This window comes from Watersipora subatra, chromosome 4 (assembly GCF_963576615.1).
Source record: "Watersipora subatra chromosome 4, tzWatSuba1.1, whole genome shotgun sequence".
Taxonomy (NCBI): domain Eukaryota; kingdom Metazoa; phylum Bryozoa; class Gymnolaemata; order Cheilostomatida; family Watersiporidae; genus Watersipora; species Watersipora subatra.
This window is the reverse complement of record NC_088711.1, coordinates 58,786,068-58,803,222: the sequence shown is the minus strand read 5'-3', so window position 1 is coordinate 58,803,222 and position 17,155 is coordinate 58,786,068. Positions and strand designations below refer to the sequence as shown.

The window sequence follows — 17,155 nt, the reverse complement described above, 5'->3', positions numbered from 1 at the left end:
TCTGGTTGTTGAGGTTCTCTTTCCACTAGATTCAGACATGTTCAACCAAAATCACAGAGTCCTTTTTGTGTGCAATAATTCTCTTCAAAACTCACTCTGATAAGCCAGCAACAATTTATCAAACTGTAAGCCAATCAAATATCCTTTCTTGCAATAAAACCTGTGAAAAAATAAATATACATACTAGCACATTAGAACGCTCTTAAAAAGTGTGTGAGCTGATCAAGAAACTTTTAAAACGACAAATTGTGCTTCTCAAGTTTATACAGATAAATTATATAATTATTTATTGAAAAATACATCAGATGAACGTGCCATCTCCCATTTTAAGTAGGAGTTGCATTGTCACAATTAATATTTCCTTCTTAGCGAATCAGATTTGCAGCTTTTTTAGTTAATAGACTGAAGTTATTTATACGATAAAAGCATCGTTACTTTGCTTTTAGGTTTACAAGTTTCTAATCGTTCTGATGCTTGCGAGTTTTCTAGATTTTCACCCTTTTTCAGAATACAGTATTAATGTGAAACCTCCCGACATTAGCCCGTGCTACCGCAAAATTAAAGACACCTAGTCTTTGTAATCGTCGTTGTAATCGTATTGGTTGTTGTAATTCTCTACTCTCGTTGGAAAAGTTCCTCGATTCGTTGGTAGGTAAGACAAAGTTATGCTGAGGATTTGGTCAAATATTCGTTTTATTATCAATAATCTACCGTTTAGTCGCCATACTCTGCGTTAGTCTTTAAAGTAGAGTCAATAGGTTAGAAATATATTTTTCTAAAGTTCATAACATCTGATTGCTGCATGTGTAAGCGTTGTAATATTTTATTAAATACATAGGCCTATGTTATGTATACTTTTTATTACATCGTTTAAGCTATTATAGTGCATTGAGAAATAACCACACTAGTTGCCACGCGTTGTAGCATTGTCCGTGGAAAGATCGCGCAAATAATTGGACGGTCAATTTAGTTGAAAAAGAAATATGAGCAGACATAAAAAATTTCTTATCATAAAATTGTTAATTCTCCTAGTTTCTTTTTAAAACGTTGGATTTTTAGTTTCATCATTGTAAATTAATGCTATGAATGTTGTTTGAAATTCGATTTAGATACTCCGTTTCAGCAACTTCAACATGAACGTCATTAAAAGGAATTAATAAATCAATAAAGCTTGTTTGAGAGAAAATAGGCGATTATCACATTATTTGCTACGTTATTTTACATCAAATTAATATTTGATTGATATTACATCAGACTTGCTAAAGGAAACGTGTTGCAAGTTGCAATTGGGCTTAAGACATGCTAGTTACAGATTATTAGACCTATTAACTATAATGTTGACTGCTATTCAAAGCAGTTTGCATTAGTAGTATTGTGATAACCAATATTGTTTGGTTGGTTTTAGGTTTTATCTGCTTACCAGCTTTGAAAAGTATCAGGCGGCACAGGACTTCATCATATCACCATGAGCATGCAAAATGTAAGTAAGCCGCTGTTTAATCAGACTTCATTGAATTTTGATGTGATAGTTGTAAAAAAAAGTGATTATTTATAACAATGTTGATAAATTGATGTTGGTAAATGCTACAATATTTTAGAGATGTTTTCAAGGATTTAAAAAATGACTCGGTTCAATTCAATTCTAATTAACATATTCCCAATTCTTTTGTATCATAGCATCATAGGTCGTGTAAAAAATGATTCAATTCACAATTCTCCCCAAAGCACCACAATTCAATTCTCAGTTGTTTAGCTATCCTAACTTCAATGAATTGAGTAAATTCTCCCAAATAGATAAAAAATCAATTCCCTAGATCAATTTTTACTAAAGATTGGCTTATGACAATATATCAGAATAACAATAAACCACAATCACTAAGCTACATGCATTAGCTCAGTCTCCTGACTGTTTGTATAGCAAATATCAACTCCTTCACTACAGATTTTGTCACTACAGGTTTTGTTGCTTGTTCGGATGAAATTAAGTCATGCCAAATATTTTTGGCTGGCATACACTTGGTATTTTGGTTGCAAAAACTAGTTTTTTCCCTAGAACTTTAATTTGAAGTTTTTTAGAATCAGAAAACAAAGTTTGTTCAAGAATCAATGCATTTGAGAAACAAAAGGAATTTTATATATTGTTGTAATTTAGTGAAACCGGCAAAATAAAAACGCTATCTTTTTTGCGGGTTGACCGTTGAAACGCAGACACACTCTTATATGAAAATATAATTGTCAGAAATATCTCAAGTCCCGTGTTGAAGAATTTTACTAGCGGACATACGTTTAGGTCGCTGTTTACAATTTTTCTTTTCATCTTTCTTAAACCGGAGGTAAAAGAAATTGAAAACTGATTTTGTACTGGGATATATGAGTAAAGGAAAAACTAACTGGTTTGTTTTTTTGGCAAAATGATAACCCAACATCCTAAATTTATTGTGGCAGTTTTAGGTAGATCTGTTAATTCTGTAATTCATGATCAATGTTTTTTGTATAGGCACTAATGTGAGTCATTAAGGGCATTAGTACATATACAAAAACATTGAAAACATATTAAGTCATTATAAAATCTTTCTGTAGAGAAAGTGCTAGGGCAAGTATTCATAAAGAAAAAACAATAAATACAATCATGACAATATATCTAAGCATAAAAATATGCAGATCTTTTTGGATGACTAGTGCGAAGGCAAACTACATAGCTATACTATATTAGTATATATTATCAACAAATAAAATGTATGCAGCAATATCGAGTTAGGGTGAAAATGTGTGCCACTGGCAACATTGGACTACACTGACAACTTTGCTTGAGCGCGCATCAAATAAAATATTGGTTTACTCCAGATCTTGCTGCCTGTTATGGTTTTTCCTTCAACGCAGTGATAATCATAGAGGTAGTAATAATAAAGGGAAGCATTGGTGCATTTTGACTCGAGTCGTTTTGCCTATTCAAAATAAAGAATAGAATCAGTTCATTTATTCTGACAGCGGAGAGCCAATTCAATTCTTACTGGTTGGATGAACTGATCCAATTCGCCAGTAAGTGGATGATACTAGAGAATCAATTCTATTCAGTTGTGATTGAGCCTTAAGGCTTACTCGAGCAAGCATGTTTACTCGAGTGCCCATCTCCGTAATATACCGTAAAACCTCAAATTGAATGCCACCTTTATTTGAATGCCACCTCTATTTGACCACCACTATTTAGGGGAAGGGTTGAAAAATAGAGCACCACGGCGTTCAAATAGAAGTTTTATGGTATATTGTCACATATGTTTCTATCCTAACTACTTCCTGTTAAAGAGATTATCATGTTGTTAGCTTAAAACCATCATTTTTCTTGTTAATTGATCATTAGTTTGTTGTGGGAGTTACCGGTTAAAATTGTGTGCTGATGACTTCTTTACAGAAAGCTGAAGAGATTAAGTTGGAGCAATCTCTTGACAGTATGATTCAGCAAGTGAATGAAATCAAAGCGTCCATCAATCAGTTCCTCTACAAACTCGACCATGAGCATGAAACATTGAGCTGGCCCAGTGTACTTGACAGTTTTGCACTCCTCTCTAGTCAAATCAACTCGTTCCACAAAATGCTAGCCTCAGACCGCCTCGCTCCGCTCAAGAACTATGTATTTGTTCCTATACAGCTAAATCCTGACAGAGATGTTGCCTTAGAGGTAACAGTTTTTAAAAAGTTTGATGTCTCTCAAGCTATATGTACTATAATCGATAGGCTTTTGGTTACTATGTCAGATTGTTTGCTGATGCCTTTTGTAGGGCACACTTACTTATCACTGCCCATGTTATATCTGATTGGTTCATCATCTATAGAAGCAAGTAAAGCTATTCAGACAGCAGCGTTGGTAAAAGTAGGCTCGCTATCTTAGCAAAATTTGTTTACTTGTTGCTCAGCTTTTTGCGATAACCTAAAATATTGTTCATCAACTATTAGAGATGTTTACTCAATATGATGTCTCTGAATATTAGAATATTATTGTCTCTGTAACAACCAAATCTTAAATTCATCAAATCAGCTCACAGACTTGAAGCTTTATTAGCAGAACTTTGTGATATGCCGATTTACTTGGTAGGTGGCGACTTTGAAGGTAGATTTGAAAATCGCCACCATTTAAAGAGCGATCGCAGATAGTATAAATAGTACAGTATAATCGTGTAATGGCGATTTATCACACACCTGATAATTTTCAGAGTGAGCGATGCCGAAACTAAAATGCACCGGCCTTCTAGTCTTATAATAAGCTCATTGCATGGCCTTCCACCCACACAGGCATTCATGAAATATTTCTGATTATTATGAACACCAAAGAGTTTCTATTTAAGTTAAATATACAAAAAAATATTAATACAAATTTAAGTTTTTTATATATTGATAATATCACGATATATCGGGAATCGTCTATAAATAGATGGTTTGCGATATATGTCGATTTGATATTGCAAATTTGCAATATCAAATCGTCTTTTGATTTCTGGAAATCGCTAAGCTCTACTCATCAGTAAGGCTTTACTTATCAGTAAAGCTTTCAGGTTTGGAATCATTTACTACCAGCTTGCTGTATAATCTACTCTACAATAGTAGTCATGATACAGACCTGCTCTCCAATAGTAGCCCTGATACAGACCTATTCTCCAATAGTAGCCCTGATACAGATACGCAACAGCTTTATTCTGATTGTTTTTATTGCGCATGCTGAGCCCATTTGTTACTAACAACAAGGCGTCGCAACTTCTAATTTATGCTAGCATGCTGCTATTCAAGTACTAGTAGAGTTAGTTCTTTTGTTGATTCTCTGTTATTTTGTTTGCGTATTTCTTCATGATAAATCTGTGATGACTTCATTTTCTAGAAACTGACGGAAAACCGAATGAGTGCTTTTAACCACGAAGTTGTACCGGATTATCTCAGAACCAAACAGGAAATTGATGTGGAACAAAAAATAAAATCTGTGTCAGACAAAACATCTATTCTGACAACAGACGCTACAACAAAGCAGATAAACGCTCTAAACAAGAGTACGTCCTCCCTCTGCACACACATACAGAGTAAAAGGGATGACCATCGCAGTGAAGAAGGTAGGTACTGTATAGATATCCTGCCTGTTAAGATTTTATCTACAACTAGCTGAATGTCCGGCGTTGCACGGGTATTAAAACAGCTTATAAACAGTGGCAGATTATGTAGTTGCTTGCAACTTGCCATTAGCCTGGCACATTGCCAATGGCTAATTTGAGTAAGCTCATATCCGTATTGCTAAACTTAGTAATAAGAGCCGTGAGAGCAAGCTTTAGTGACATTACTTAACCCTTTTGCAGGCATAACGACATTATTGTCGTTTTGCGATACTGACGATAATGGGCAGAGCGACGATTATGTCGCCACTAGAACGTTCTTTTATAAATTGATTTCCGGTTGGCTTAGTGCCTTTTTTTGTTCAGTTTTTTTTACCAATAGTAAACTACAATAGATTGGTCTCTGTTAGCAAACAAAAGATAAGCCATTTTGAGAGAAAAAATGATCATTTTTGCAATACTAAGCGAACAAAAATCCAAAAAACAAATAGAAACGTCTTTAAATAAAATTGGGAATTTTGTTTGTAGCTTGTTTCTGCTTTTGTTTCTGCTTTCTGAATGTTTTCCCAGAGTGCAACAACTTTCTTTTACTGCCGTGGCGTCCTCCAAAGGCTATAGGCAAAGGCAAAGCTATAGAGCAACAATAATAAGCGCATGGTGTCAAGACTGCGGTGTAGGCCTCTGCAAAGGCAAATGCTTCTAAAAGTACCATAGCTAGAGAAACAGTTGTATGAAGAATTAACTTGAAACAGGTTTATTTGTATTTACCTGTATCATAAAAACATACACGTTTACAATATCATAAATAAGAGTATCAATGGTTTTTTTAAATTGATTTTTGAAAAATTAACTTGCCCAGGGGTCTTAAATAGCCCAAAAAACTCGCCTGTGAAAGGGTTAACGCTGAACACTATGCGGTGTTTACCCGAGATAACGACTCCTATCGCCTAATGAATTAATTTCATCTCGCGTAGCTTAATTGGTTAGATTATCGCCTGTTGAATGGGAGGTTCCAAGATCGAATCTAGCACAAAGCTGATCTTTCATTCCGAGAATTTGATAGCTATAACTGGACAGACCGAATGACAGGCTTTGAGATTTATATATATCGACTAGTACCCTGGTAGTCCTGAATGTCGTAAGAGATTGGCGTGTGTAATAACTACACGCATAATTACTCCATGATGTAGCAGGGTGATTGAGGGGTGTAGCAGTAGTGCGATTAACTCTGAGCCTGACTATATGGGTTCGATTTCTGTGCTAGGCAATATTTTTTCCTAACTCTTCAAGTGTGGCTTCAGATAGACACGGCCCTTATTATAGTAAATGTTGTTTAATTGTATATAAACTGCAAGCATATTTAGGTTGAAGTCGGCAGCTCATTATTGACGTCTCACACTCTCAACAGCTTGCTGGTTATTTAAAGCATTAAAGATGGTCGACTAGAAACATCCTGGACTATAATGTTGTTCCATTTAAAATGTCATCAGTTGATTGTTTAACCATATCTTACTCTTTTTCAATATTAGTTTCTATCCCGTGTTAAAGACTAACATAGAATACATTTTTTTCATATTTATTGGTGGGGTTAACAAAAAATAAACTCAGATATTTAGGATATGTTGTATCTTTCAATATCAAACGTGAGGGAAATAATAAAGTCCCACAATTTGCCATCAATAACCAATCAGAGCTACAGGTCCCTCGTAGCCTTATAGAGCAGTATTACTAGAGCATTCACAGAACTCTGAGATATAATAATAAATGGTTGAGTGAGTGAGGAGCAGATAACTTCTAGAAATCTTATAAATTACTATTAGTAATTGTTGACACAGCGCAGTCAAACCTCTGCATACAGGATTTAGTTCTGGAACCTGCTTCAAAAGTTAAGTCCATCGCATGTTGAGTCAAGTTCTTTCATCAGAGTACACTATAATTCATTTATTCGTTCCACAGTCCAAAAACCTAAAACAGTTCCTTAGTAAATACTACGGGTAATTATGTAATCAATAGCACTACAATAATCAATAGCAATAATCAATAGCACTACAATAATCAATAGCACTACAATAATCAATAACACTACAATAATCAATAGCACTACAATAATCAATAGCACTACAATAATCAATAGCACTACAATAATCAATAGCACTACAATAATCAATAGCACTACAATAATCAATAACACTACAATAATCAATAGCACTACAATAATCAATAGCACTACAATAATCAATAGCACTACAATAATCAATAGCACTACAATAATCAATAGCACTACAATAATCAATTATTAAGAGGTGTAGAAAATGAAAGAATAAAGAAGTGATTTCAGATTTTTTGTGTCATGTTATATTTGCTTTCAAACTCATCCCTTTCATTTGCTACACTGCTGGGTTCGAGAAAAATTGAACATCACATGCTGGAGATATCTTTTGGTCTCTAGATTGACATATTTGATGGAATTTTGCAGCGTACATTTGTATGTCAAGGCACCTATTAGTAAAGTTTTGAAATCATGAGTTTTTTTTAAGTTGTAATTTGTTCAGAGTTGTAATTTTAAAGTCGTAAAACAGCTTCTGTTTGATTCTGTGTTATAGTGTAGGTAGTTATCAAGTTTGGACAACAGTATATATTATGTCTACAGTCTGTAACATCGTTAATACCCAATGATCTCTTGTCTATGTCTTCTCTTTGTCAGGCCAGAGAAGGATTCCAGAGTCATACTCCAAGCAGGATACAAAAGCCTTAGTGGCAGCAACAGCTCATGGCAAGGGTCTGGTTGACCCGAGGCCCTCCATGCCGGTAGTAGCGCAACACCAGACTATGCGTAATGAATTACCGCCGCACCACAATCTCATGCAGCGAGGTACTATACTCCTTTCCCTTGCCTTATTTGTGTCGACAGACCTCTTCTTTCTTTTCACATGTTCAATTAAAGTAATTGGAAATCTGCAGGTTTTTATTTTAAGAAAATAGTGAAATTTATGGTATGACTGTCATTTGCAGATTTTCTTTTCAAATTTGACGACAAACTGACCCTGAGTTACCATGCATTATTGCTATATTAAAAGTCTATTAAATTGTACTGATGTACATGATGGGATCCTGTCAAATATAAATCATTCAGATGTATTTGTTACACCAAACTGCTTGAAGGAGATTCTCATCATAGCAAGTGTTTTAGTGTTTTGGCCTGAGTAATAGATCCAATTACAAAGATTCAGGCTATATGTATATGGAACTCTGGCCCACTTGCAGTTACCCCTTGGCAGTATCATGGTCTGACATTCATACAGCCAACAGTGACTGTACTTAGAACTAAATCAATATTTTAGTAGTGTAGACAACTCCTATGCCAGCATTTTTACAATAATAATTTTTTCAATGAAAATACCAGTCGAGTTCAAATATTTAAAATCATTTCTTATCGAGATGGTGATATTGGAAGATCATCAGCTCAGCTAAGTCACACAGCGGCACATAATAACACATAGCGGGTGTTTGTGCAGCGAAACATTATGATCAGGAGTTGTCTGCTATTTAATGTGTCCAAGGCTGCTCTTAGATACAATTGACTGACTTATCGTGTTTAGTGATCTAGTCACTATATTCATGCAGTGTATTATTTTAGAATGAAAAGTAATGGCTGCTGATTTGACCTCTAAGATATGTGTGATATTAACAAGTCTCAGTTCTCTAACTTAAACAGAAAATTCTATTTATTTATGAAAAAGAATCTGAATTAGTCTTGTTCTTAAATTCTGCTAAAAATTTCACGAAGTCAACATATTCACATCATATTTTTCGTCAAAAGCCAGTTTTTGCCGCAAGATATTCCAGATCTACCAACTCTAACACTTATTTCTGTCCAGCTATTAGACTTGGTGCTAGATGAATGGTCTAACTGTCACGCCTACCTCGCTACCACCAATCAAGGTAGACTGAGGGGACAGAAGAAGGAGGGTTGAGCCAACCATTGGCATGAGCCAATGGTTGTTCCTAATCTTTATTACTTTTAGCAATCTGAACACTTTTGTGGAAATTTTATTGCTATATTTGGTTTTATTGTATGCTGTAGCGCCAGTTCCTACCATAAATATGGGAGGACCATCCCGAAGCTCTCAGATGAGACCAAATGTTCGAATGCAGCCATATCCGTATCGGTGAATAACAACACAGACTTCCACCAATATTCTTTCACTTGGGCCTTCACTACTTCCATTGTATATAATTTACAGCCGTGTTCACTCCTAAATATCTTATTGCTAAGCTAACACCGATATCTGACATATTGCTCCTGTGAAATAAAAGACTCTTATTTGTAGTCTTAGTGTCTGTTCTGACAGCATGTATGAAATAGACATCTAGGCTGTTGCTCTCTGATCACCCACTAATGGTGATAATTGCCTTAGATTTTACTTGTCCTGTCATTTTGCTACCACTAGTACTCAGACAGTCTAGCATGCTGTGAGAGGTCGTCAAATGTGCTGATAAAGCATAGAGATTAACTATCTCCACAATTATTCTGACTGTCAGAAGGCAATCAATGAGCGCAGGTGTTATAGTGCTGATCTACCATTTTTGATAGTGTGAGTTTGAATCCTGCTTGCAGCAATTTTTTTCTAATTTCAAACTTGGCTTCAGACAGTTAGACATGGCTCTTGTTATAGGAAAGAATGATTTGGTGGTAAGTTTTTCACTTATTGTTCTCATGTGTCTCTTGGTCTGCTGTCGCTATACGCTCTGTCATGCTGGTGGACAGCATTGTTGTTACTAGATATGATGGGTAACCATGCACTGTATACACATTCATTGGGCAAGTTCAGTTGATCATATCTGCCATTTTAGCTTCTTGACCATCAATTTGTGAAATCCCCAGGTTTTTCTGTCTTTCAGCTGCTCAAATTATCTCTGTTTCTGGCTCTCAGTCTGCCAAATGGTCTTCACTTGCTTCTCACCAGACAGTTAATTCTTGTTTTTTTACTGTTAGTCAAGTCATCTTCACTCTGTGACTGTACGCTGGCTAGACAGTTCAAACTCTATTTATGGCTCATAAACATTGCATTGTAGCTTTATGCAAGCAGTAAAACATGTTAAATATCTTTGCAGACATCACTAAGTTTAAAATGCCCAAATAAGGTGCTAGACTAGATTTGCGTTCACCCATATCCCATAGATTCCTTCTGCTGCACATTTTCCTTGTCAGTAAATATAATTTTATTTTCCACACATAACAATATCATTTTTTAACCTTTAATTCACATATTACCCGAGCATCTTCAAAAATTTGTGCCAAAGCTTAAATAATCTCCAGTATTTTTGTTTCATTTCAAATTGTTCTCTAGCATTATGTCATTGTGTATGTGCTGTGCATCCTGAATGGAATTCAGGAAGGATAGTAGCTGTTTGCAAACAAGTGTATTAATTACTTGTATTAATAAAACACTAGTAAATGAGTCACCCTTTAAAAGGTACTCATGCTTTATTGTTTATCGAGCCTTGACCATTGAGCACCCACTATGGAGTTATCTTACCTTTTATCCATGGGCGGTAACACCTCAAAAAATGATGCAAAACAGCTCAGATTAGGTCTGTTACATAATAGTGTATGCAACTACCATAGACATGTGATGTGTATAGTTTATAGTGCATAGTTGCACAAGATGCTTTTTTTACATCTCACTTTTACTAGTTTAGAGTTGGGTTTATTTTTTAGTTTTTTATTTAGGTTGCAGACTTTCCTAAAGGTAAGTTAGGGTTGAGCACATATCACACATATCTGCATATTGAATATATCGGGCGTTTGCTAAAGTTTTAAAAGCCTTTAGTTTGCCTCTGATAGGCATAACCTGCTCATACTAAAAGTATAAGCGCACCACTCAAGGTAGAAACATCTATTCACATTGCCAGTGTCAATTTTAAAGCATATTATAGAGGAGATAAACCTGTAAGTGAATAATTGCTTTGATAAGGAAATGGAACAAGTGGTATTAAATTTCTTTTCTAGCCCACTCTGCTGCTCGCAAAGCTGTCTTTATAAATTGTTGTTAACAGACAGCTGTGCTGCTATGTAAGACGACAATGATTGTATCAACTACTGTTTGGTTAACACTTAAATTTCTTTTATCATATGCGTTTTTCTTTTACCATGGGAGTTGTCTTCTCTATACATAAGGTTAACAAATTTTGTTGACATCAAGTTGCTTCACCACAGTACAGATTTTCACCAGTATGGACTGTTTAGAATTTGCTATTTCAAAGGTTTACTGCAAGATGGCCCCTCGCAGTACATCACTGGTAACTGTGACTGAGAACTCTCTTTACATCACTCGTAACTGTGACTGAGAACTTTCTTTACATCACTGGTAACTGTGACTGAGAACTCTCTTTACATCACTGGTAACTGTGACTGAGAGCTCTCTTTACATCACTGGTAACTCAGACTGAGAACTCTCTTTACATCACTCGTAACTGTGACTGAGAACTTTCTTTACATCACTGGTAACTGTGACTGAGAACTCTCTTTATATTACTGGTAACTCAGACTGAGAACTCTCTTTACATCACTGGTAATTGGGACTGAGAACCTTTTTTAAATGACCAGTAACTGTGACTGAGAACTCCCTTTACATCACTGGTAACTGTGGCTGAGAATTCTCTTTATATCACTGGTAACTGTGACTGAGAACTCTCTTAGAATCAAGTGCTGATGCAAATGTCTCAGTAAATCAGTGCGTAATATTTGTGGGAGTTTATTCATTGACAAGATGACAACACTGAGGTATTGAGGAGCCATACTATCACTCCCAACTAAATGTCACCATCATTCTAGTACCATATTTTCTAATTGTTAATGGAAGGTACGGGGTATGGATTAAAGGATAAATACCTCAATATTTGGCTGCAACATAGAGAATAGATTAATGAAGTTTTCTAGGTGGGCTGCTCACCAGGATGTTCAGCTTAAAGTAACTTTAAGTTTGTCAAAGTTTGATGAAGTGATGTTATCTTTCGACAGCTAGTTTTATTTAACGAACTCAAAATCTAGTTTAATACCAGCTATCTTAGCTATGATGATAGCCTCAATACTTATCTATTATGGTTCAGTCCAGACCAGAGCATTGCAGAGAACTAAGTTGTACAATGCTTGCATCAGATTTTGATATTTGAAGCAGTTTTAGCATTATTAAAATACGTAATCTTCATTTTATACATATATCTTGCTTGTCTAGTTCTGTTTGAAGTGTGTTCATATCTTAAATAAGGTTAGAGGCAAAATGGAAGTATAATATTGTATGGTATGAATGACCGAAATCATTGGTTAGATTAAAACCAAAGCCCTCATAGACACCCAAAGTTGCTATTGTGTGGCCTGATTAGCAAAAATCTTTACTAGTGAGTCCCCAAGGCTATCAAACTACCACCATCTTCAGCCTCTTGTTGGCTGAAGTCATTTCATACAGGGATATCAGGGTCAGCGCCACCTCATACAGGGATATTAGGGTCAGCGCCCCCTCATACAGGGATATCAGGGTCAGCGCCGAGTGATTTCTGTCGTTTATCTATAGAACCAGTTCCTTTGATGTCTAAATTTCTAATGGTTTTGCTAAAATTTCGTCACGCTATCAACAAACCAATTAAATTTAAATTTGATTTGTAATTGCTAAATGCTCTGTTAGCGTGGATAAAGACTTCACCAGCTCGCCTTGTACAAGATGGACTCGAAATCTTCGACTAGTAAGGAGAGTGTGACAAGAACGGACGATTTTAGCGAAAGTTCAAAAAAGTCACCAGAAAGAAAAGTAGCGCCATCTTTTGCTGGTCTGATAGCTTCTCAACGGTGCGCAAGAAGGTTGCACAAACAGGTGGGCTGTTATGTTGTCTTCTCTTTAAAAGTTTTGTACTAAAACAAAATATTAATGATGATAGCATTGATTCACGAACATGTTTTATTTCTGCTACTAACTCCTCATTTAGCCTGAGCACCTTATTAGGAATTTAAACCATTTATAATCGGTAACTATGTTTTATGCATTCAAACCTGTTATGGCTTGCTTCATTGCGTCTAGTTCATGCTGCTGCCTAGCAACATATAAACAGATGCTACTGTACAAAGCTTGCTGTTTGATCACTTTAATTAGCTTCTAAATTATTCATAAAGTTGCTGGTATTTTTAACTCCCTTACTTTTATCAAATTGAGATGTTCTCAGACACCAGCAACTCCTCAAGAACCTAATAATATACATACATCTTCTTTACTAGATAAGCCACCCACTCCTTTTCTTCTACAGTGGTCAGAGTTATTATTTTGTGGCATCACATTTATCTGTTCAACATATCAGCTGAATTTTGATTTCCTGTTGAGGCCGCGCCCTTTGACAGCGGATGCCGTATAATTAAACATTAAATTAATCGCTATTGATTGTTTGTCTGTTAAATATTGAACTATTCCTGAATGTCTGCATGTTCCATGAAGAGTGAGGTTTGTATCAGGAAACTCATTTGATGATATAATCCTGCGTAGCAAACTATCTCTACTTAGCGTTGCCCATTACCTTACACGTAGCAGACCCTAAATGCTGGAAGGGTTATGGAAACAACGCGAAAGCGGAACCTGAAAAGCCAAGCCTTAAGCTTGCTAGTTGCTAGACGACAAAATTTAGCATACAGGGTGCAATATTTGAATGTTTTGAATGCATATTTGGTTTTTTAATTTGGTATAACTTTTTTGCGAATTCAATGAATTGAAACAATCTTTTGTTTTGTCACACTCTTCTCTTTTTTTGGAGGAACAATTATACGAAATGCACTTATGTCATATGACAAAATCTCTTTATTACACGAAGTGATGAAGTTGTCTGTCTGACTCAAGAAATGAAATCATGACTCTTATTCAGTCTAATGACAAGTTATGTCATAAATATTTTACTACATATAACAGCTCGCAGTCTTCACAGAGGAGCAGCGCTGCCATGGGTTACAGATTATGCATGTTAATTACACTCTGTAATAGTTCTTACTCTATGTGTGTGTTGTAGTATCATTGGTATATGTTTGTGACAGCTGTGACAAGTGTGGCAGGTGCCTGTAGCTTCTGTCAGTCAGTTTTATTTATTAAGAAATGCACGTATTCACCAATTAGTTTCAGTTCTTTGTTGTTGAAGTTCTCCTTACTTTAAAGTATTGGCAAGTTTTACCATGATAGTTTTTATGTTCAGATAGTTTCTCATTTATCGGTTTTCTAATAAATCTATAATAATCTTTTATAGATTATGCTAATATTAAAAGGTTTGACAGTTTTATAAAAATAAACTATACGCTTTTTAAAAATTTCTAACTATAACTACTCACACAATAAAATCTTGCTAAATTTCCAATGCTTGTATGGATACAAACTTTTATTAAAAGAAAAATTTAATTAATACATTTGTAAAAAGAACACTATTGTTTTTTTCTCCTAAATATGCATGCCAGGATTTGAGCAAACCCTGTAAAGTTTACATTCACAATGCGTAGCAACGACTGCAACCGATTTCAAGTTTTCTCCTTTGGTTGACGAACAATCAAAGCCACTCAAATAACTGACTGTGTTTTCAGCTGATTGAGAAAAAGAGCCAGTTTAGTCCAGCTGTTGAACCAACCTATCGTCTACTGCCTGACGAGTTCTTTGACACACGAAAGACATTTGCTGAAGTAAAAGGTCTTGTGGAGCGCGCAGTGGCTAACCTACGATGTTTCGATCCCACTGTTGGTCCTCGGGCTACAAAAGTTTTATCTGAGCAGATCAGCAAGCGCATCCATGACACGGGAGTTGGTCGTTATAAGCTGATAGTGACAGTTATGATAGGAGAGGTCAAAGGTCAAGGACTGAAGATGGTTAGCAAGTGTCTGTGGAATAAGCAGTCTGACACATATGTCAGTTTTTGCACTGAGAATAGCCAAGTGTACTGCCTTGTAAATGTCTATGCTGTGTATAAAGACTAGAAGTCGGTTCCTTTCGGAGCCTGTGATACAGCAAGCATGGCCGATACTTGAAACAAATGCTTTCTACAATTAATTTTTGAGTACATCTATGTAGCGAAACTGAGTTTAATTTGTGTTTCTTTAATGAGCAGAGATATTTTTGTTACATGTGAATCACACGAGTCGTTTGTTTTTGTGCACAAATATTTTGTCCTTGAGAAACTTGTCACTTGAGAAAAAACTAGATTGATATTTATATGTGAACAAGCTGAAAAAACAAAAATTATTTTAGCTTTGAGTTCACCAACCAGAGCTAGTGAACCTAAAGCCACTTTAAATGTAATTGGACTGGTAAATATATTTTATTAATTTAACATATTTTGGCAATATTGTTATGCACCTATCGGCTTACTGAATATATAGTATCACATTTAAAAATAAGTATTTTTAAAATAAGCTATTTTTATATATTTTTAAATAATTTTATAATAATTTATAATATAAAATATAAGAAGCAGTTTGCTGTTAATCGATGACTACAAATTTGTTTCAAGCAGATGTGAATCTGCTCTCATCAGGGTATAACTTCAGATGAGATCAGATCTCTATTTAATTTATGGCAGATGTTAGAATGCTGCCTGTTGTCTATGATGGTGTACAATATGTCTATGATGGTGTACAATATGTCTATGATACTGTATAATATGTCTATGATACTGTACAATATGTCTATGACACTGTACAATATGTCTATCTTGTTGTACAACATGTCTATGATGGTGTACAATATGTCTATGACACTGTACAGTATGTCTATGATACTGTACAATATGTCTATGATACTGTATAATATGTCTATGATGGTGTACAATATGTCTATGATACTGTATAAGAGGTCTATGATATTGTACAATATGTCTATGATACTGTAAAATATGTCTATGATGGTGTACAATATGTCTATGATACTGTACAATATGTCTATGATACTGTACAATATGTCTATGATACTGTATAATATGTCTATGATGGTGTACAATATGTCTATGATACTGCATAATATGTCTATGATACTGTACAAGATGTCTATGACACTGTACAATATGTCTATGATACTGTATAATATGTCTATGATGGTGTACAATATGTCTATGATACTGTATAAGAGGTCTATGATATTGTACAATATGTCTATGACACTGTACAATATGTCTATGATACTGTACAATATGTCTATGATACTGTATAATATGTCTATGATGGTGTACAATATGTCTATGATACTGCATAATATGTCTATGATACTGTACAAGATGTCTATGACACTGTACAATATGTCTATGATACTGTATAATATGTCTATGATACTGTACAATATGTCTATGATACTGTACAATATGTCTATCTTGGTGAACAATATGTCTATGATGGTGTATAATATGTCTATGATACTGTACAATATGTCTATGATACTGTATAATATGTCTATGATGGTGTACAATGTATCTATGACACAGTACAAGATGTCGATGATGCAGTACAATATGTCTATGATACTGTATAAGATGTCTATGATATTATACAGGATATCTATGGCGCTGTATAATATGTCTATGATGCTGTATAAGATGTCTATGATGCTGTATAAGATGTCTATGATGCTGTACAAGATGTCTATGACGCTGTATAAGATGTCTATGATGCTGTATAAGATGTCTATGATGCTTTACAAGATGTCTATGACGCTGTGTAAGATGTCTATGATACTGTACAAGATATGCTCTGCTAGAAGTCATCTTTACATAAGTTGTTGCCATTGCTTTGTTTACTCACATGGTCATTGGAAGAATTCAATTTTCAAGTTATGCTTGACAGCATCCTCACATGCCACTTAATCATGTTTGCTGCCAGCAAACATTCTCATTTTACACGTTTATATATTTGCCGATGCCTGGAAATAAGCTGCCCTGAAAGGGCTTGCTTGCACAGCATGCCAAGGAGACGCTTGCTCTGCAACATGATTTACCTTATTAGATTCGCTAGTTTTAGTTAGTACTTATTTTAGAAAGAGCATCAGCAACCTCTACAGCTTTGT

The 17,155-nt window shown here is 35.2% G+C and overlaps 2 protein-coding genes across 2 annotated transcripts; both read left to right on the top strand.

Annotated features, from left to right (window-relative positions):
- The first annotated feature begins 598 nt into the window (after positions 1–598).
- LOC137393629 (mediator of RNA polymerase II transcription subunit 8-A-like) lies at positions 599–10,419 on the top strand. The gene is made up of 6 exons (XM_068080266.1): positions 599–652; positions 1,406–1,480; positions 3,410–3,676; positions 4,868–5,093; positions 7,795–7,962; positions 9,175–10,419. The coding sequence occupies exons 2-6, from the start codon at positions 1,466–1,468 to the stop codon at positions 9,261–9,263; spliced, it is 765 nt and encodes a 254-aa protein (XP_067936367.1). The 5' UTR covers positions 599–652; positions 1,406–1,465; the 3' UTR covers positions 9,264–10,419.
- Positions 10,420–12,811: 2,392 nt separating this feature from the next.
- Positions 12,812–15,081, top strand: LOC137394403 (dynein light chain Tctex-type protein 2B-like). The gene is made up of 2 exons (XM_068081119.1): positions 12,812–12,961; positions 14,695–15,081. Exons 1-2 carry the CDS (start codon positions 12,812–12,814, stop codon positions 15,079–15,081), a joined length of 537 nt encoding a protein of 178 aa, XP_067937220.1.
- The last annotated feature ends 2,074 nt before the right edge of the window (positions 15,082–17,155 follow it).

Coding starts and splice junctions, on each gene's coding strand:
- LOC137394403 (XM_068081119.1), top strand. CDS start 12,812: ATGGACTCGAAATCTTCGACTAGTAAGGAGAGTGTGACAAGAACGGAC. Junction 12,962..14,694: donor CAAGAAGGTTGCACAAACAG/GTGGGCTGTTAT, acceptor CTGTGTTTTCAG/CTGATTGAGAAAAAGAGCCA.
- LOC137393629 (XM_068080266.1), top strand. Junction 5,094..7,794: donor TGACCATCGCAGTGAAGAAG/GTAGGTACTGTA, acceptor TCTCTTTGTCAG/GCCAGAGAAGGATTCCAGAG. Junction 7,963..9,174: donor CCACAATCTCATGCAGCGAG/GTACTATACTCC, acceptor TGTATGCTGTAG/CGCCAGTTCCTACCATAAAT.